This window comes from Pholis gunnellus (genome assembly GCF_910591455.1).
Source record: "Pholis gunnellus genome assembly, chromosome: 18".
Lineage (NCBI taxonomy): Eukaryota > Metazoa > Chordata > Actinopteri > Perciformes > Pholidae > Pholis > Pholis gunnellus.
Window position 1 is genome coordinate 18,524,034 of NC_136545.1, and position 19,296 is coordinate 18,543,329.

Genomic DNA, 19,296 nt, shown 5'->3' on the forward strand with positions numbered 1-19,296 from the left:
TGTTCAAATCTGTCTTTTACCAAACAAGGTGGTGGAAAGGTTTCGTGGTGAATTGCCCTCCCTTTGACTCAGACTCGAGGAGAGTTAAACAAAGATATTGGTGTCAAATATTGCTCCAAATGGGCAGGACACACTTTGTTTTACTCAGTATTCTCCTCACAAGCTTTTCTGCAATCCTGCATGGAGGTTACTTGAGGTAATTCTCCTTCAATGACCGCCCCTCCTAGAATTCTGCAGGTTGCAAATAATCCTGAGGAGAACAGGGGATCTTGTGAGTTTTCACTGGCTCATGATCTCGTATCTTTGTTCTTTCTAGTGAAACGACCGGACAGTAGAAGCCCTGAAAATACACAAATAACAAGTCTTGTAAGCAGTTAGTTCACTTTCCAGGCCATCTTTGCACACATGGGAGCTGGCCTGTCCAACACAAGTCTTAATAGCCAGACAGCAGGGGCTGAGCCTTAATTGTTTTAATCCCTCATCAAGTAGCCTACTAGCCATTCAATACATGTATGTATTTTCTCACTTAGTGCGACCTAAATAATCTGTTATAAAGCCTTCCACTCTTGGAGATGGATAATCTGACTAAAGTAATTAATTAAGTAGCATTATTGGAGGGCTTTTACAGTGAGTTAGTTGTCTGAACAGATTAAATTAATTTTTTTGCCATTACAAGTGTACATAATGGCTGTAATAGGTCATGATTTATGTATGATGTTAAAAGAAAAGGCAAAAAGCATGTTGATTTCATCATACTGCATCACAGTGCATTCCAAGTTATATGCGTTATAAAACATGTACTGTTTTTTTAAATAGTGCATGTCTTTTTAATGTATTGCGCTTTTCCCCCTACGTCACTTCCTCCCTCCTCTCTCGCGTCCATCTTGCTCCGCGCATGTGTCTGCTGTTAGTTTACAGGTCAGTGAGGAGCTTTAAATACCTTCTTCCCACCACTGTTTTGCCCCGTTCCGACGGCAAGAGGTAAACGAAAGCCTTTTCTGACTAGATGGCTGAATATCTGCCGCGGTTTGAGGCTAACGTTGCCGACTCTGTGTGTCACTAGCTCCCAGGTAGCTTCAGAGGCTAGCTACAGTTAGCTTAACAAGTTATTGCACAAAAGCTAAACCACACCTTGTTTCGGAACAACGGTTGGTTGAATTAGTCCGCGAGCGATAGCTTAACACACTCTGACGTTACCCGTGGCTCTACTTTGTTTGGCCCGCCACATTATTTTGTCTTCGTTTTGTTGTCCACAATACAGACAACATAGACGAGGAACCGTTAGCTAGCAGAAGCTAAGAAAAACGGTGCAGATATATGTTTAACATGGCTGTTATTCACTGGTGCATTATACAGGAATATGTTAATGTGATATGTGCACATGCAGCACTGTAGTGATGTGATCATGCCCTTTGAAAGTGTGCACATGTGCATGACTAAAAACTCCAATAGGGGAAGTATCACTTCTTTGTCATAAAGGTGTTGTCATGCTATCTACATTGGGCAATTATGTATTGCAACACCGGCAGTTGCTGCTGAGGTTGTGATTGGCCACAGAAGCACCTCAATGAGTGATGCAAACAAATAACATTCTTGCAAGGATGTCACATTTCAGCTACACCTGGTGTTTATGTTTTTCCCATAATGATCCTTTACACACTATACCTTTAAGGAATATTCTTTGTCTTCTGGATTAGATGTTCCAACCCAATGTGATCCTTCAGTCAGCCCATGAACTCACCAGATCACACCAGTGTTAGTCACTGAATGCACCAAACTCAGTTTGTTACTTGATGTCAGAAAACTAAGAGTTCTAGATTGTTTTGGTACAGATGTGTCACACGAAGTGTATTGAATTACCCCTAACATGTTATTTTTAGCAGTTTATTATTGATATTGTAAGATTGTGATGTTTGTGAGATATACAATATTGCAGTTTTCACGTGATTTATTTTCAAATATCCAAAATATATTTAAAGAGTTTGTCAAACATGGATGCTGTCAGTATAAAGATACTCTTAAGATACATTTTATATAATGTGCTTTCTTCTTTTTTTCCAGATGAAAGAATCAATTATGAATCAAGAAAAACTTGCTAAGCTGCAGGCACAAGTCCGCATCGGCGGAAAGGTAAGTGACCAACTCCCCGCCTCCTCTGCTGTTTGCTAATGCTGTAAGACCTGCTCAGGCTCTGCTGCTAAATACATCTTAAGCTCTGAACACGATACCGAGGAGGATGCATGAATAGATCATGAAGAACTGGAGGTTTACACAGATGTTTGCGTGGATGTCTCCGTAGGGTAGCGCTCGCAGAAAGAAGAAGGTTGTACACAGAACGGCCACCGCGGACGACAAGAAGCTGCAGTTCTCCTTAAAGAAGCTCGGCGTCAACAACATCTCCGGTATTGAGGAGGTAGGAAAAAAAACATTCCTCTCAGCTGTCCCACTGTGATTACAGGTGAATCTGATTCTGCTTGTTAACAGTACAACACTTTGTTCTCTTCCAGGTTAACATGTTTACAAATCAGGGAACGGTCATCCACTTCAACAATCCCAAAGTGCAGGCCTCCCTCGCGGCCAACACCTTCACCATCACCGGCCACGCTGAGACCAAGCAGCTGACCGAGATGCTGCCGGGTATCCTGAACCAGCTGGGAGCCGACAGCCTGACGAGCCTCCGGAGACTTGCCGAGGCTTTGCCCAAACAGGGTCAGTAACCGATCGCGCCACGGCGTGTTGAATAAAGTCATCATTTAGCATAAAGGACACGATGGATTCAGAACTGTATTTTCACCAATAACGATTTCACCATTTAAACTGCTCTTCAAGCTTCTCACTGATCGTTTTCTCTTCTTGCAGCTACAGATGGAAAGGCGCCGATTGCAACAGTAGAAGAAGAAGACGAAGATGATGACGTTCCAGGTGAGCGCTTAAATGTCTCACTTTTGCGTTACTTGCACAATTGTTTGTTCCACCATTCAAAACAAAAGATTACTCCTCTGCAGTCTTCGTCTGTGTCCACATAGCTTCTTCTTCTGGCAGAGAAGCGCTCTGCTTCATCGGAAAAAATGCTCCAAGCTCTTGTTTTTATGTTCCTCTGACGACATATCACAACTCAAACCTCTGTTGTATGACAGACTTTAATCCCTCCGTAGGTTTTTATTATGTATTTGGGCCACTTTCCCTTCATCTTGAGCACCAGACAGGATGCTTGCCCTCCATAGTTTAACGCTTAATCTGACCGCTTTAGAGCAAAGAGGAAGATCATCACAACCAGCGACATTCTGTGTGCGCCCGGCCGATCTGCTCGCATTAATGTGCGTGTTGTGATGGTGTCTGTGTGACATATAAAGCTCAGGATGGACCAACACGGCCAAAACAAGCTTCTCCTCCATAACTTCTACGGTGACGTCATCAGCGCTTTTCTGAAAAGTTCAGTGATTTTAAATTTGACGCAGAAATCTCTTCCCATGAGGAACAATTGAAAAAAGACGCTGGTGCTCAGAAAGACACACGATGTGGACAGAGGCCCTTATTTGGAAATGCTTCTTCACACTTGTCCATTATGGGACGATGTCTTTCCCTCCGTTAAATAACCGTGGCAGGTTTGTTTTCTTCTGGCTCGTGAAAGGGGTCACATGAAGGGGATTCATCAATGACTTTAGAGTGATGGTGCAACGCAGGCTTTAGTATTTAAATCTCATGTTCATTGTTTATAAGATCTTAAGATCCAGTTTGCTTTTCTTTGTGAGGAGAATGGACCCAACACATGAGGTTGCCATTACACCAAACCTCATCTTTTCCCAGGACGCCTCTCCGGTCCTCGCTAATGTAACAAACGATTACACATGTATTCAGCAATGGGAGCAGCCTGGTGGCTCAGGGGTTAACAGCCATCGCCATCATGTTGTTATTGGAGTTAAGTTTCCTTTTTGTTCTCCCTCTGAGGGAACATGTTCACTCAGACCTTTCTGAATTGTTTCCATTTTAACCCCTCGACCCTTTGAGCCCAGACTTTGAAAGGCAGATTTCTCACATTTCACGGGAGTAATTGAAGACGACCACTTGATGCTTCGCCCCCCCATCATTTTTACAGCTGCTCTCAGTAGTTGAGAAGGGTCCCCATCTGTCCGGCACATTGCAGCCCATGTGGCAGTGAGGAAAGATGAGCAAATCATTTGGATTGCGCTGCAGCGAGGATCACGTTTCAGATAAACACGCTTTTCCTGAATTGTGCTCCGGCACCTCGCAAGAGTGATTTGTGCCGATGGACGTGCCTCTCTCTCCCCGAATCAATCAGCTCACCACGGACTCTTTTGTTGTTTCAGATCTGGTGGAGAACTTTGATGAAGCATCCAAGGATGAGGCTAACTAGAGGAAACGGGACTCCCTGACGTGTCTGACAGGACCATGTGAGGCCCAAGATGTTTTTCTGTCTATTTGGAGAGGTGGAGAGCTAATCGTTAAAAGTACCCGAGAAGATGAATAATCCGTCAACTTTTGACTGTGAGCATTCTTTTAAATGTGCAACACCTGAACAAAAGTACTTGCCTACGCTTCTGAATTATTTTTAGAGTCATTTTCTAGACTAGTACTGTGAAGTATTAAAAACCCGGGGAAGCAGTATCTAAGTGTACGGTACTTAGGTACTCATTCCACTTCCTCTTTTCCACCAGACTCTCCACATGCTTGTTGTGCTCCGTGTGTCCAGTTAGTGAGAGATTGTGTGTAAAATGTGGTGTTAAAAGGCTCCCGCTGTACATCTTCCATGTTACTGAACCTTCATTCTTCGTGGCCTCGCTCAAACCACCGTATCCGGAATAAACCTTTGCTACTGTCAAAAAAAGAATTGCTGCAATTTCTGTTTGTTTTTTCCTCCACCGCTGAAAAAATGTTGTTGCTCTTCGGTAGATTAGTCGGCGTCCTGAAGTGTTTACATTATTATACAACTCAGTTAAAGCACGTCACTGAAAAACCTCATGTAGATTTAAAATAAGGAAATGGTTTGAATTACATCACTCAAGGATTTCTGATTTATAAAGACTGATTAACAAAATTGTGATATAAATATATTATTAGCTGTGCAAGTAACAGCATCTTAGATTCTTATCCCATAACTGTGTATTCCTCAAGCTTTATGTTCAGTGACAGACTTCTCCTCTGACTCCAGGTACAGAACTCAACAAGTGTGTAAAAGATCTTTTAATTTAATAACAGATTCATATCAGTGACTAAACAGTGGTTTTTTCATGGTGGTCAGTACAAGGTATTTGTCGCTACACCACCTATGAACCACTAGCACTGTCACACACACACACACAGTGGCAAACAGCACCACAAGACCCCTGTTGGATGCTTTAATGAGGTGTGAGGTTATTTCAGAAACACGTCGGTAAACGTTAGTATCACAACACACAGAAACCAAACAAGACTTCACATCAACATACTTTAGTCACATTACAACACTCACTACAGTTTTTAAATAAATAACGTCGGTACGACAAACACAACGACCTTCAGGATGGACGAACATAAAAGCACAGTCGGTAAAAACCTATTTTCAATCCGCCCGCTGAGTCACGAGAGCAGAACGAGCTCACTCTGACAACCAGACGGTGTGAACATGAGGCGATTCAACACATCGGTATTCTTTTAAAAATGCTTTCTTTTTATGGCTAATAAGTTAGTTTAAAAAATAAAATAAGAACCGCTGACATGGCGGTAAAAGGATGGAACATGTGCAATATTAAAACCTCCATGCTTTTAACGCAAAATCAATCCTACGCTGCTCTCCACCGTATGCAGCGTACTACAGAGAGAGCAGTGCATGCTGGGTCGTAGCAAAGAACTCAACATAAAAAAAATCTGCTACTCCACATTCAACGTGGAAAGAAAAAAGCAAAGTAAAACAGAACGTGGGTTCACCGCACAAACCTTCATGTGCGGCATGCCAACAGAATCCTGTTGACCTGAAACATCACTCAGTGGGAACAGAGTATCGGTGCCGGCCCACAGCCCGGCCCGCGCTACATGATTGTCCGGAGCCGTCGCTTGTGTCACAGTTCACTCTCTGATTCCCATCAGTAACTTCAGCAGGTGTGCCTCCATCACCTGTTGAACTAAAGAGAAACACACATTAGTGTGTGTGAGTCATTTCAAAGTGAATACTCATCAATCGCTCCCAGAAGGGAGGGCAGGAAGTTAAACTGTTTTTTCTGAGCTGTTCTTTTACTTTATTTCCTTCTCACATCAAAGTAAAGTCCAACATGCATGTCGAGGAAATGCCAGTTGGCTACTTCAAAGTGCCGATCCTTTAAGGTTTCTGTTTGAGTGAAAAGAATTGAATTGTGGGCATAGTTGCATGTTTTGTGTCTATAAAATTGAGAACCGTAATACTGCAAATATAGAAATCTTGCAAGACTTTCATCAGTGGGCCACAGGCTCAGTCACCATTGTGTTACCTCCTTCAGCAATAGAACGGGACTAAACAGACGATTTAAATTAAATCTTCAAGATTATTTAAAGCACAATTTGTTCCTGTAATGTCAAATCATTGTATTACTACGATGTACTCAAAGATACGATTCACCTCTCTGCATATGCTGCAATGAAATGTTTCTGTGTGCATCTCCATGTCTTCAACCCACTAAATGTAGGCTCAGACTATCTGCTTCATTTACACTTACCATTCCGGTGGCCCATAGCTACGGCCATGTCCATCGCATTGAATCCAGAATCTGACTCGATGGTCGGATCAGCGCCGCTCTCTGGAAGACAAACGAACCCCGGACTTTATTATTTCACATGTTTATGGGAGACGCAACATTACCGAAACACTAGAGATTCATGTTTATCCTGTGGGACGGATGTTTGTGACCACAGGGGTTACTTTCAGTGAAACATTCGTCCTCACCCAACAAGATTTCCACACAGCGCACATGGTTCCCATGGACGGCGTAGAGCAGAGGGGCTCCTCCATTCTGAAAGCCACACGAAGGATCATCAAAACACACAAAGGGCTTCATTAGATGGCAAGATGGCATTAAACCCAGCACAACATGAGTGAGTGATCTCCCTAATAGCATAACCTCATTTTTGTTTTGTTATATTCAAGCTCGGCATTCTTACCCAGTCGTATTCATTGACATCAACACCGCAGTCGATGAGCATCTTCACAATGTCGGTGTATCCCTTACTGCAGGCCAAGGACAGAGCACTCTCCCTCCCTTTGGCCAGGACGTTTGGGTCAGCAGCCTGCGGCGGAGAGTGACGACCAGCAAATAAATAAAGGAGGACGTGATGGAACATTAATAAAACCGTGAGATCTGAAAGACACGTCGAGCTTTCCGTACATTTTGGAGGAGAAACTCGACGACGGCGATTTGTCCGTGTGCGGCGGCCCACATCAGGGGGGTGAAGCCTTCCTCGTCTTGGAGGTTGATTACAGTCTCTGTTAAAGTGATACATGAAAAGCAACGTGATTACTGCTTCTCCATACCCACAATCCTTTGCAGGAGTGCGTCTGTTCGACACAACTGTAATATTTAAAATGCAATGAAGATGCAACGTACTTTCACTAATGTTTAATACTTTGTTTTATGTAGGTGTTAGAAATATATAAACAGTTTCTTGTTTAACACGTTTTATATCAGTAGAGCTGAAAGGATTCATTGATCGTCAAACTTTTTGATAACTAAATAATCGTTTCGGCCATTTTTCAAGCAAAACCTGTCAAATATTTTCTGGTTCCAGCTTCTTAAATAAGTATATTTTCTGATTTACTTTAGTCTGATATGAGAGTTAACTATATCGCTGGTTTTTGAAATGCTGGTCAGACACAAGAAGACATTTAAAGACGTCACACTGGGCTCCACTAAATTGCAGTGGCCATTTTTCACTATTTTCTGATTAATCTCTAATGAGCATAATCAGCTGCAGCTCTAAACACCAGTGATAGTGAGTGTTGTTTCAGAGGGTTCACCGACCTTGTTCAATCCTGCTGGCCAGAAACACCATTTCCCCCTGGGCTGCAAGCTGATGAATGGACAAAGCTGAGAGGGAAAACATGCAGGTATTGATAAATATTGGACTTAATTCGCGTTGGAAACATTTAATCAAAGTTAAAGACGACTCTGGTACTTACAATGCACCAACAGAGGCGTGGATGATACCTCATTGCCGCGGTGTTTATTCGTCAGTGTGGTGGACTGTTTGATGGGGGAGAAGTGCTTGGTGGTGGATGGCGTGTACACGTGGCGCACCTGTATACCCGGGGAGGGGGACGTCTGGATGTTGCACTCAGCTGAAAGAGGAGGAAAACATATCGAGGCAAGTGAGCACACTGAAGTCAGACATCGTCACAAGATAACCAAAAACCTACCTTTGAATAACACAGAGGCCACCTCCAGATCGGAGTTGACCTGGTCCTGGATGTTCTTGCTGTCCTCCTCGTTCAGCGACTTGACAAATCTCGAGCAAACGTTCATGTCGAAGCGGTTGGGCAGGATGAACTTGATGCCCATGGCCACATTTTGGTTGCCCGTGTCATCTGGGCTCGCGCCCATCGACTGCTCGGTCTTGATGACACTCAGATCGGGCATTACGCAGATCCCCTCCATGGCCTCTGCTGCCCCACCGGAGGCCGACACGGTAACGTCCATTCTCTGATGCCTCACCGAGCTGTCACACTGAGATTAAACTGAAGCCACCGCGCGCCTGAAACACGGAAACAATTCGTATATGTAATAAAAAAACAAATACATATTTAGTCACAATACGTATAGCGTTAATGTTTCCTAGCTTGTGGCTGACAAATCTAACCTAAAAACAGCAGGTTTTGTTATTAAATGCCTAATAAACTGTTAGCTATCAGTTAGCATGCTAGCTGTTGTTATTGTAACCTTCCGTTGGTCACAATAATACACCGTGACAAAAAATAACTATAAACATGGAAACAAATTAAATCTTTTATCAGTATTTTCTTTAAATAAAGACCTCTCTTACTCGATAGGGCATTGTTTTATTTAAATATCCTCATGCAGTCACCCTTCTTCATTCGGTGTTTTGATCACACTTACGCATGCGCAGTTAGTGGCGACAAAAGGGTGCATCCACTATTAACCTCCCCCGTTTTTAGTTCCGGAACCTCTCTACATCATGCTGCTGCCGAACAGATTTAAGTTTATTGATAAATAATAAACACTTAAGCAAACATGAAAGGTTGACAATCAACATACATACGTGCTGAGGGAGAATTAACCCTGAAGCTGGCAGGAATGCAACATCGAGGTTGTAATGCAGCGCCCACCACGCTAGGGGGCGGTAATGCGCCTCCGAGTTTATTGTCAACCGCTTTTTACAAACTAAGAGGAAGCCGAAGAAACCTCTCGTTCCGCCCGCTTGGATGTACTATGCATAGAACCGAGTGGTGGAGGGGGGGACACTAAGAAATACATAATTGTATAAATTACCACACTTTAAAGATTGTCAACCGGTTTGCACAATGAGCGGGATACCAGGGACTGCTGTCGTCCAGGTCACCAACCTGTCCGCGTCCGTGAGCAGCGAGCAGATGCGCACTCTGTTCGGTTTCCTGGGAGACATCGAGGAGCTGCGGCTTTACCCGCCCGAGTAAGAGCACCCTGCCCCCGGCGACGACTAGCTAGGCAACACCGCGGACTTGCGGCCTACGTAAACATGAAAAATCAAGACCAAAGCGAAACACCGCTAACCTTTTTTCTTCTTCTTCTCTGTTTGTCTTTTCTTTGACAGCAATGGCCCTCTGTCTTTCTCCTCCAAAGTGTGCTATATAAAGTACCGAGACCCCTCCAGTGTTGGTGTGGCGCAACATCTCACCAATACTGTTTTTGTTGACAGAGCCTTGATAGTAGTGCCATGTGCGGAAGGTGAGTGTGTTTCGTTTAAAAAGAATGAGAATGAAATGTCTTGAGGTGTCTCAGTGGGCCTCCTCTCCCCCCTTTTGAATCCAACCGTTTGGTGTTTTGGTTGAATTCTGGTTTATTTGATTTCTTTTATTACTCCCATGGAAAAATTGGCAAGTTGTGCCATTTGGGTAGTTTCTTATTTTAGCCACTTTTGTTTTTTTTGTCACAAGTACTTGAGACAGGTGGCTGGATGTATCCCCTCAATAAAAACTGTCTGTCTGCTGTCACAAGGTGCTTTACAGAGAACACTAGAGACATGTTGAATGTGTTTTTTTGTGAAGCTGCAAGACAATATTTACCTCAATGTAAACACTGGATTCTCTGGAGCAAGTAGCATTGTTTATTTTCCATAAGAAGCTGCCATTAATGTTACTTGTTTCATGGAAATGACCAAAATAAGTTCATGCCATCACAGCTAACTTTATCCTCTTTCTCTCTCTTTCTTTCTTTCTTTCTTTTTGGTGCTCCCTTTCTTTAAATCTCCCCCCCCCCCCTTTTGGTGCCACTGTTGTCCCCCTTTTATGTCAAAAGAAAAATGATATCGCCTCTAACTTGATGCTTTTTTGTCCACGTGACTTAGTGCTGGATGGCTACTGAGTTTATTAATTTGGTTTTGTATGTTTTTTCTGTGTGATTATGTGTGCATATCAGATGACTAGACTGGCCCAGCTGTTACACTACACTAGCCTGAGTCAGGCATTGTTTTCCAAGCCACTATCCCCGATCGGGCCGACGCAGCCTTCAAGGGGGAATGTGACCAGGAGAATAGCCTGCTGCACCTTCCAAGATGGACACCTTGTCTCTTTTTTTATTTATTAATTTTTTTTTCTTTTGGTTTGTTTCCTTTCATACTTTCCCATGTTGTCCACTCTCTACTGTCTCTATCTAGAAACTACAGTATTGCTTATCTCTAGCTTTTGTGTTTTTTATATTTGTTATTTTGGTTTGTTGTTTTGATTATTGTCCAACCCCCCACCCCCCTCTCTCTTTCTGCTACAGCTGCGGCTTGTGTGTGATTGAGTTCTGTCCAGGTTGCTACGGCATACCGGTGGGATGTGTATCACACATGGGATGCTAAGAGGATCACTAACACTTTACTCTCTTGTCACCTACTCCTGTTGACGTAGCGAGGGTTTAGACGTTCCGAAAGTGAGACCCAGTAGAACCTTTTTTAATTCTGTTTGCGCTTTTCATCTGTGCCGTAAATCTGTAGTAAAAGGTTTTTTTTCCTCCCCCCTCACATTACTACATCACAGCAACTCTCCATTCAACATCATCATTTTAATGCTCAGTGCCTCCAGCTGTAATTGTTTCTTACTGGTCTTAACGTAGCTCTCTTCTGCAGCGATAGAAGCAGCTGACTTTAGTCCAGAGTGGAATCAGCAAAACTCCTAATTGTTTTTTTTTTTAAGTCTTTGCTAACATTTCCCACAGTTCTTACAATTGTTGTTCTTTTCTGTATCTGATGTCCTGTGTGCTATTAGTGACGCATCCCATTGGGGTTGTCTTGTGTTGCACACCTTTCCAACACTGCGAAACGATCGTTCCCCCCCGTCCCGTCCCCACACACACACAAGGAAAAAGCGCCCATGCTTGATATCGTATGGTTCATGACCAATATGTTTCCAGTTCAGGTGACCCATGCATCAAAGTGTTGACTCATTCTCTGCATTGTGTTTTTTCTTTTCTCTTCTTTTTGATCTAATGAAAAGAAACCAAGGCCAAAAATCAGTGTTCTTTATGTTTCTGAGGAAAAGTTAAGATTGTTATTTGAAAATACTAATTCAGATTGACTGAGGAGAATAATTGAACAAAAGCAAAGTAAGGATGCTCGGTCTCCAGCAGTAGACACTAGAACACTTTGTAGGTTGTATGGGGAAGTGTATGCTCTCTTTCTCTCTAGAATACAGTGGGCTTATTGTGCACACATAGAGGAGACAGAGTGAAGCGTCCCTCTATTGCCTTCACTAATATCTGCTTCTGTCCTGCAGGGAAAATCCCAGAAGAGGCCAAGGCCTTGTCACTTTTGGCACCTGCCGCCCCAGTACCCAGTCTGATTCCTGGAGGCGGACTGCTACCAATTCCCGCTCCAGCTCCGCTTCAGAACGTGAGTCCGCCATCTTGTTTTCTTGTCCGTCGTGTAGCGCCAAGTTCACGCCACGAGACTTTCAAAGTCGTCGGATCGCTGCACCGTTCACGCTACACAACTCTGTCTTGTAATTAGTAGTTTTGTAAGTCGTTGTGGTTTTCACACTACATGAGGGACCGGCAGCAGGGGGGGTCGCACACGACAAGACCTGTCACTGGGAGGAATCCCAGATGAGGTCTGCAAACTGCGTTTTGTCATTAAAAAACACACGACAAGTGACAAACAGTTTCCACATGTCTTTACTAATTATAGTGTACATCCCAAGTCTCTTTTCCCCGCTTGAACCGGAAGTTGTTCTGCTCCGCCATCTTGACTGATGTGTCAAAGCTCTCTCCTCGCTCTTGCTCTGAGGAGAGAGGAGAGAGGAGGGATCTCTTAGGAGCCATGAGCGAGGATACGCAAGAGCAGCCTTCACGGAAGTCTTTAAACGCCCGACACGCCCCCTCATTGTTCATCAGTTATTTGATTTGGAGCTGCAGCCGATCGGACTGATATTTCTAATCATCACTGAAGTTTTTATACCAGAGTGAAGGTCACAGGTTAAACGGGTAACAGGCTATAAAGAGAAAACACCTCTACTCTGGCAGTGAGGATAACTGTTTAGCCAGCTAGACATCTGGGATGAGTCTGCGATGCATCGGCGATCCTCTCTTGGCTCACAGGGCCAATTTGCAAGCGCCGAGCCAACGGAGATCTGCCTCTGAGCTGGGCTTTTGTCAGGGAGCTGCAGAAACTTAAAACCAGGGCTAAAGTCGTGTGGTGTGGACTAGGCTGAAGTAAAACCTGCATGTGTGTGTTTCACTCCCGCAGCTGAACCTTCCCGTAGTGAATCGTCTGTCTGCTGCCCTGGACCCTGCAGCAGCATCATCAGCGAGCGCCCAGGCCCCCCTCATGGGGAATGTGGATCCCTCAAAAGTAGACGAGATCAGGAGGACGGTCTACGTTGGCAACTTGAACTCACAGGTAACGTCACGTCAAACTGGTGTTCACACTGAACCTACTGAGCATTTAATAAAAATTGTTTTCAGACAACAATAGAGCTCTGTGGCACAGAGGAAGGAGACATATCGGACTGCAGATGCACGGACAATGTTTGTTAGTAGAATGAAATCAATGTCAGTTTGTAGGATTTTGTGTGAATAAGAGAAATACATAATGTCACCAGATTAGCAAACATCCTTTCCCTCATTCGTATTGCAGTGAAAGATTTTCTGTCTTCTTTCTCCAGACATCTTTAGGTGTTCATGACAGATCTGGACAAATTACAGTTTCCACTAATAATGCTCCGAGCCAAATCCTGTTCATAAGCTATCTGTAACCTCTGGAGAAGATATTAAAGCCTTCAAGTGTATTTATTTGTTGTCGGACCCTGCAGCGCTGATGATGATGTAGGACAACAGATCAATAAGATAGATCCTTTTAACAAGTTAACTCTCAACCAGATCGATTCCAGCTGAAGGGAAGTTAGATAAATTACAACTGGAACACCCACAAAAATCAAAGCTTCACATGCTGTAGCTGCAAACTTGTCATTCAATCGAGTTCATCTCTTTTTTTCCCCCCCACAGACCACCACTGCAGACCAGCTGCTGGAGTTCTTCAAGCAGGTGGGAGAGGTCAAGTTTGTGCGAATGGCCGGAGACGAGACTCAGCCGACACGCTTCGCCTTCGTCGAGTTTGTGGAGCAGGACTCCGTCGGCAGAGCCCTCACGTTCAACGGAGTCATGTTCGGAGACAGACCCCTGAAGTACGTGTGATGTGTTAAGAGATCGTCTTACAGAGATGTAGAGCAACAACAGAAAATATAAATCTAGAAATGTGTCATTTATTTACTCTGAATATCCTTCAGTGGTTTGTGTCGGCTGATTTTAGCTTTTGCTCTTTCAGGGTTAATCATTCCAATAACGCCATAGTAAAACCGCCGGAGATGACGCCACAGGCCGCCGCTAAGGAGCTAGAAAGTGTGATGAAGAGGGTGAGGGAAGCCCAGTGCACCATCGCTGCTGCCATAGATCCAGGTACAGCATTTTGATTGGCTGCATGTATCACGGTTTTTTAGTAACAGATTCGTGAAGTTGTTCTGATGCTGAGACTGCCGCTCTGCCTCTAGCTGACCTAGAGAAGCGCTCCTCCAGCCGGTCGAGGAAGTCGCGTCTGTCCCGGTCTCCGTCCCGCTCCCGCTCAAGAACGCACAGGAAGAGGTCCCGTTCGAAACACAGGTGATCAACTAACACTCGGAGCTTTGGGATTTCACTGGCATGCCGCCGTGATGGAATGATTCATTGAGTCCAGTCAGTGACGATTATTTCTCTCTCTCTCTTCCTGTTGGAGCAGACCGGTGCCGAAAGTGTTGCCGAGGACCGACACCCACAATTCCCGAAGCGCCCACAAGCGGCGCTCCCGCTCCCGAGACAAGAAACCCAGTCGGAGTCGCTCCAGGTATGTCGGCATCGATCTCAAAATGATCTGTTTCTACGCTGTTCGGTGCTCTGGAGCCTCGCTGGATGTGCAACTTCATCTGCTTCTGTAGTTTAATTTATATGAATGTATTATCCAGCTCTACTGTAGAGCCATCCTGTTATCCCTGCTCTGGGCACTAGAGGGCCCCGTGTTCTTAACAACTTTAGTAACTTCCTGGATTTGGCTCCTGTTGTGTGGAAAATGTATCTTTTTTATCTTATAAACCTTTTGATACTATAAAGTATGCATCTATGGATTTTTATGTTTTTATGTCCTTAATGCATGTACTGCAGCTTTTTCCATAAATAGATTATATTGTCTTAATAAATGTACTGAATCCAGTTAACGTGTTTGTTATCAGGGGCCACAGGAAGAGGAGTAAGGACCGGTCCAGGAGCCCTCACAGGAAAGTCAGATCACCCTCCCCGAAAAGGTGACTCCACCACTCCATCCTCATAACACTGTTGAGCTGTTCTCAGTGTTCGGTCCGCGTCTTTTCTACGTTTATCAGGTGGACTAAAACGTGTCAGTGGTTTTTGTGTCTGCAAGATTGTGATTGGTGTCTTTTTTTTTTCGTTGGCTCCTCTCAGAGGTAGGAAAGACAAGAGGAGGGAGCGCAGCAGGGACAAAAAGGACCGATCCGCATCCAGGAAGAGAAGCCGCAAGGACGAGGACAGGATAAAGAGCAAGGCCAAGCCAAAGAAGGTAAAGAAGCTAACACTTTGGAACACCTCTCTGGAATAACGCCTCCCTGGTTGGGTTCTCGTTGGAGAATAAAGCTGTCGAACTCCTGATGATTTAATATCGCACTGGAAGACTTCTCAGGTGTTACGGGCGTCTGTCCCCCCGAAAGCAAATCTCAGCTTTAAACCGTGTTTTTTTCTTTTTGGTGAATGTTTCCACTCTCAAACTCGAGAATCACACCAGCTGACCTACTTTTGAAAGTTCACGATAAAGATCACACAAAGGTGTTGGGCGTGAGATAAAAGGCGACACATTTTAGACTTATCTCGCTCCATCTTCGCCGTCGATAATCTGCACGATGCACTGCAGCTGTACAGTCTTCTCTCGTGCTTTTAGTTCAGTTATCGTAAGTGATACTCCACCCAAACTCTTTGCAGCGTTCAAAACTCGTAGCAGAGTGTAAAGCTCAAGCTGACGCGTGTTTCTGGTCCGATGGACGTCACACCGACACCGCTCGAAGGTATATCTCAGAGTGTCCTTGTGGTGTTGGTTTTGCCATTCTTAGGGTGGCTTTTCCCCCTGAGTCCGATGTTTTATTTAACTTCTGTTCAGTAAAAACGTCTAAGATTGACTGCGTCATTAGTGCCTGAACTGAACTCTTGACCCTCCAGGTCTGGTCTGGTCTGACTGTTACTCGTTGAAATTTCAGGTGCAAAGGGACGGTGACCGGGAAGAAAAGGAAGACTTTGAAAGTGAACGAGAAGACACACTCAGCGAGGACATGATGTCATCGCCGTGCGCCCTGCATAACGGCGGCTACAAGACTCACAGCGCTGAGTATGCACATCTGGGCAGCTCCAAGTGATTCTCACGGCACCATACGAACTCACCGCGTCCCATCTCAGCGCAGTACGGCGTGCGTATAAACACCGGGGCGATAACCACTCATTAGCAGCGTGTTTTTTCCTCATCATCGTCATCTCGTGATCTTTTTTTTTTTAACTCCACATTGTTGGCAACACGTGGATCCTGTGACTCAGCGGATGTTCAGTATCTCACTCAAAGGGCAGGTGAGCACTCGGTGCAGCTTTTCCTGTTTAGAAGGGAGGCTGAAGGTCTCGCAGAAGGTGCTCACGGTACGACAGTACGACACTAAAACAACAACAACTGGACATTACAAGCTTCCCAAACAAAGACATTGGATTGCATGATATCATACGGTTGTCCACCTCCTCTGTGCGTCGGTCACTCTGAAGAACTCCACACCTGTTATTCCTTCTGTACAGACACAGACTGTAGTCGCCCACCCGAGCAGGAACAGTGTGCAGCTGCAGAGCTTTTCAAACTCCTCTTGGTCCTCTTGGTCCGTTCCTCCTGTGACATCTTGACCACACTTCAGTAGTCTGAAAAGCCTCTGATGCCTCTTAGATTAGAAGTATATATGCCTTTTCTAAAAAAAAAAAAAAAAATGTTTTTGTCTTGATATTGCAAAAAGCTATTTGCAGCAACAATCTGCGTTAACGGTAATAAAAATGTATCTTGAGGTAGAGCGATTTTTAAATGTTTTCCTTTTTATGGCCGGTGGAAAAGAAAGGTTCCCAAATGAGTCAGTAATACATAGAGGAAAGAAGCAGGTTAAATCTGCTGCATATGAGCACAGATACAGGCACTGAAAGGCTAAATCTAATCTGGATTGCAACATATTTCAAGCTTGATTTACTTCTTCAGGCATTCTTTAATAACATATCAGAGAAATCTAGTAAAAGTACTGCAGAGAATCCTTATTAATCTAGTAAAAGTACTACAGAGAATCCTTAATAATCTAGTAGAAGTACTACAGAGAATCCTTAATAATCAAGTAGAAGTACTGCAGAGAATCCTTATTAATCTAGTAATCTGTCCATACAGTCAGTTTCTCACATGGCTTTTCATTTATCATAAAGCAACTAAGTTTGCATCAGTTGCATTTTATACAAAGCTTTAAAGAAATGGCTTATTGTAAAATATAGATTATAATAATAGTATATAATGCAGGCCGTTATCATGTCAGGTTCTGTGTCTAGACTTGCTGCTCACCAAAAGGGGAAGTGCCAATTAAAACAACGATCTCACCAACTAAACATCATTTAGGAAGTATTTCATCTCATCTTATTCTGCTGTGACGGCCACTTCCCATATTCTGCTTTCTTTTTTTTACTAAAGGAAACAAACGGTGCATTCACGTATTTAATACGTGTCTTCTGGGTGTCGGAGCACGAGGGCCCCTCGGTGTACGGATACTTCTCAATCGGGGAAGCTAAAATGCTCATTTGCCCTTTTGTGTGCTGTGAAAGCGAGACTTGAACGACGTTCTGCACCATTAACTCTGGAACGTCCTGCAGAAAACGTACGCTGTTGATTTTAAGACTTGAAGTGCTGTAATTATGAGGGTGCGGGATGGTATTGTACCGTTTCTGTTAACCTGTTAGCCTAATATATTGTTGCATAACTCATTCGGTCAACAAGAATACGTCGTTTTACTTTCTGTTTTATGGGTGTACATTTTATTGCGTTTTTTTATATTTCCGATTAGTCACGACGATGTATCATCTTCCTTTTTCCTCTTATTGTTGTAATGCTGTGAGATAAAATATTTACTGTTTTTATAGATGCGAAACAAGCCTAAACTATAAAAGAAAAAAAAGAAATGCTGGCGGTGTACAAAATGTCTGTCGGCTCAAAGTGAGACGCAAACGAAGCCCAGATTGTCGGATGTGTCACAGGTCTAACTGCAAGCACAGAAGGGTCAAAAGTGCCTAGACTAAGATTGTACAGAATATTCTAATAAAACATGGAGACTTATTGACAAATGCAACCTGAAGTTATTGTTTAGGATGTTGAATAGCTAAAACTAATGAGACGTTATATTTAAGTATTGTCTTTAGTAATTAATAGAGTAGATTGAACATTCATGGGACTTTTGTGGATTTGTCTTTTTTTTGTTCTTTTATTTGTTTCTCTGTCATTTCTGGTGTTGCAGTTTCGGTTTTCAGTATTGTGATCGTGTCAAAAATGTATCCGCAAACGCATTGAGATCAGTTTTTATTTTATTTTTTACGTTTTCTTGGAAAGCTGGATATATTTTAAAACTTAATTCCCCCTTTTTGGCTTTTTTCTTTTCCTGCTTTTTATGATCACAACGCTTCAGTTTGAAGTTTAAAAGAAAAAAAACACAACACATTTCCAACACAAGCTATTTTATTTTTGATATCCATGTGTCCACTATGTGCGGTTACTACAGTAGAAACGATTGATGGTTTCCCTTCTGGGGGAAAGTCTGTGTTTGAGACTCGATGTAAAGATTTGGTAACACGGTTTTTGAAGAACTTGGATGTTTTGTTTGTGGTCTTCAGTTTGAAACTAGAGATGCATCTCATCTGTTTCCAAACAACACTCAATAAAGAGACTTTTCATTCAGTCGTGTTGTTTTAGTGCCCGTGTGTTGCGTCGCTGCCAAGTTCCTGTTTTTGGGTTTTAATGCTGCAACTTAACCAAGAGGTGATTCTCTCTGGACTCCAGTGGGTTAAAGACACATGACATGCCACAAAACATCCATCCATACCGCTCTTTTGTCATGGCAATGTTGGCGTGTTGGTCGGCATGACATTTTGTCCAGATATTCATGGTCCTCAGAGGATGAATCCTACTTTGCTGGCTCACTTAAACTCTCCCAAGAGAACGGACCTGTTCTTAGTTCTTCAGCTGTGTGTTCATGAGGTTTAAGCCGTAACGTGGAAACAACGTGGACGCTACAAAGGGGGCATTCGGGTGAATTTTCCTAGTCGGGAACACGTATTTCCAACACCACATGAATGCAGCATAATGTCACTAGACATGAGTGCTTTCACTGCTATAAGTTAAAATGTCTGCTGTGAAAAAAGGCCCATTGCCCTGATATTAGACATTCATTGGGACAACTGTACATTGCAAAGATTGTACATTGGTACACTCATGCTCTTAAAGCATTTTCAGTCATGTTTCCATCATGAGGTGTTCAGGTTCAGATATAAAAGTACGCTA

The 19,296-nt window shown here is 43.5% G+C and overlaps 3 protein-coding genes across 4 annotated transcripts; 2 read left to right on the forward strand and 1 right to left on the reverse strand.

Moving 5' to 3' along the window:
- Positions 1 to 864: 864 nt before the first annotated feature.
- btf3 (basic transcription factor 3) lies at positions 865 to 4,838 on the forward strand. Of its 2 annotated transcripts, none has more exons than XM_079179171.1 (6): positions 865 to 918; positions 2,062 to 2,130; positions 2,300 to 2,413; positions 2,508 to 2,709; positions 2,860 to 2,922; positions 4,329 to 4,838. In XM_079179171.1, exons 2-6 carry the CDS (start codon positions 2,062 to 2,064, stop codon positions 4,373 to 4,375), a joined length of 495 nt encoding a protein of 164 aa, XP_079035297.1. In that variant the 5' UTR covers positions 865 to 918; the 3' UTR covers positions 4,376 to 4,838. The 2 variants fall into 2 exon arrangements, with proteins under 2 accessions (XP_079035297.1, XP_079035298.1); XM_079179172.1 differs by having other exon boundaries at positions 889 to 981.
- A 357-nt stretch (positions 4,839 to 5,195) lies between these two features.
- Positions 5,196 to 9,092, reverse strand: ankra2 (ankyrin repeat, family A (RFXANK-like), 2). The gene is made up of 9 exons (XM_079179170.1): positions 9,004 to 9,092; positions 8,381 to 8,715; positions 8,144 to 8,302; positions 7,986 to 8,051; positions 7,353 to 7,450; positions 7,129 to 7,254; positions 6,914 to 6,980; positions 6,687 to 6,767; positions 5,196 to 6,119 (listed from the first exon to the last, which is right to left on the reverse strand). The coding sequence occupies exons 2-9, from the start codon at positions 8,658 to 8,660 to the stop codon at positions 6,064 to 6,066; spliced, it is 933 nt and encodes a 310-aa protein (XP_079035296.1). The 5' UTR covers positions 8,661 to 8,715; positions 9,004 to 9,092; the 3' UTR covers positions 5,196 to 6,063.
- A 328-nt stretch (positions 9,093 to 9,420) lies between these two features.
- srek1 (splicing regulatory glutamine/lysine-rich protein 1) lies at positions 9,421 to 19,215 on the forward strand. The gene is made up of 11 exons (XM_079179162.1): positions 9,421 to 9,630; positions 9,772 to 9,905; positions 11,936 to 12,051; positions 12,904 to 13,056; positions 13,662 to 13,840; positions 13,981 to 14,111; positions 14,204 to 14,312; positions 14,428 to 14,532; positions 14,915 to 14,986; positions 15,144 to 15,258; positions 15,947 to 19,215. The coding sequence occupies exons 1-11, from the start codon at positions 9,503 to 9,505 to the stop codon at positions 16,100 to 16,102; spliced, it is 1,398 nt and encodes a 465-aa protein (XP_079035288.1). The 5' UTR covers positions 9,421 to 9,502; the 3' UTR covers positions 16,103 to 19,215.
- The last annotated feature ends 81 nt before the right edge of the window (positions 19,216 to 19,296 follow it).

Bases quoted from the DNA above. Each gene is read 5' to 3' on its own strand.
- btf3 (XM_079179171.1), top strand. From the start codon at position 2,062: ATGAAAGAATCAATTATGAATCAAGAAAAACTTGCTAAGCTGCAGGCA. The intron at 2,131-2,299 runs GTAAGTGACCAA...ATGTCTCCGTAG, and splicing joins AAGTCCGCATCGGCGGAAAG to GGTAGCGCTCGCAGAAAGAA. The intron at 2,414-2,507 runs GTAGGAAAAAAA...GTTCTCTTCCAG, and splicing joins ACATCTCCGGTATTGAGGAG to GTTAACATGTTTACAAATCA.
- ankra2 (XM_079179170.1), bottom strand. From the start codon at position 8,660: ATGGACGTTACCGTGTCGGCCTCCGGTGGGGCAGCAGAGGCCATGGAG. The intron at 7,255-7,352 runs GTACGGAAAGCT...TCTCCGCCGCAG, and splicing joins TCGAGTTTCTCCTCCAAAAT to GCTGCTGACCCAAACGTCCT. The intron at 6,768-6,913 runs GTGAGGACGAAT...TTTGTCTTCCAG, and splicing joins CTGTGTGGAAATCTTGTTGG to AGAGCGGCGCTGATCCGACC.
- srek1 (XM_079179162.1), top strand. From the start codon at position 9,503: ATGAGCGGGATACCAGGGACTGCTGTCGTCCAGGTCACCAACCTGTCC. The intron at 9,631-9,771 runs GTAAGAGCACCC...TTTCTTTGACAG, and splicing joins CTGCGGCTTTACCCGCCCGA to CAATGGCCCTCTGTCTTTCT. The intron at 15,259-15,946 runs GTAAAGAAGCTA...TTGAAATTTCAG, and splicing joins GCAAGGCCAAGCCAAAGAAG to GTGCAAAGGGACGGTGACCG.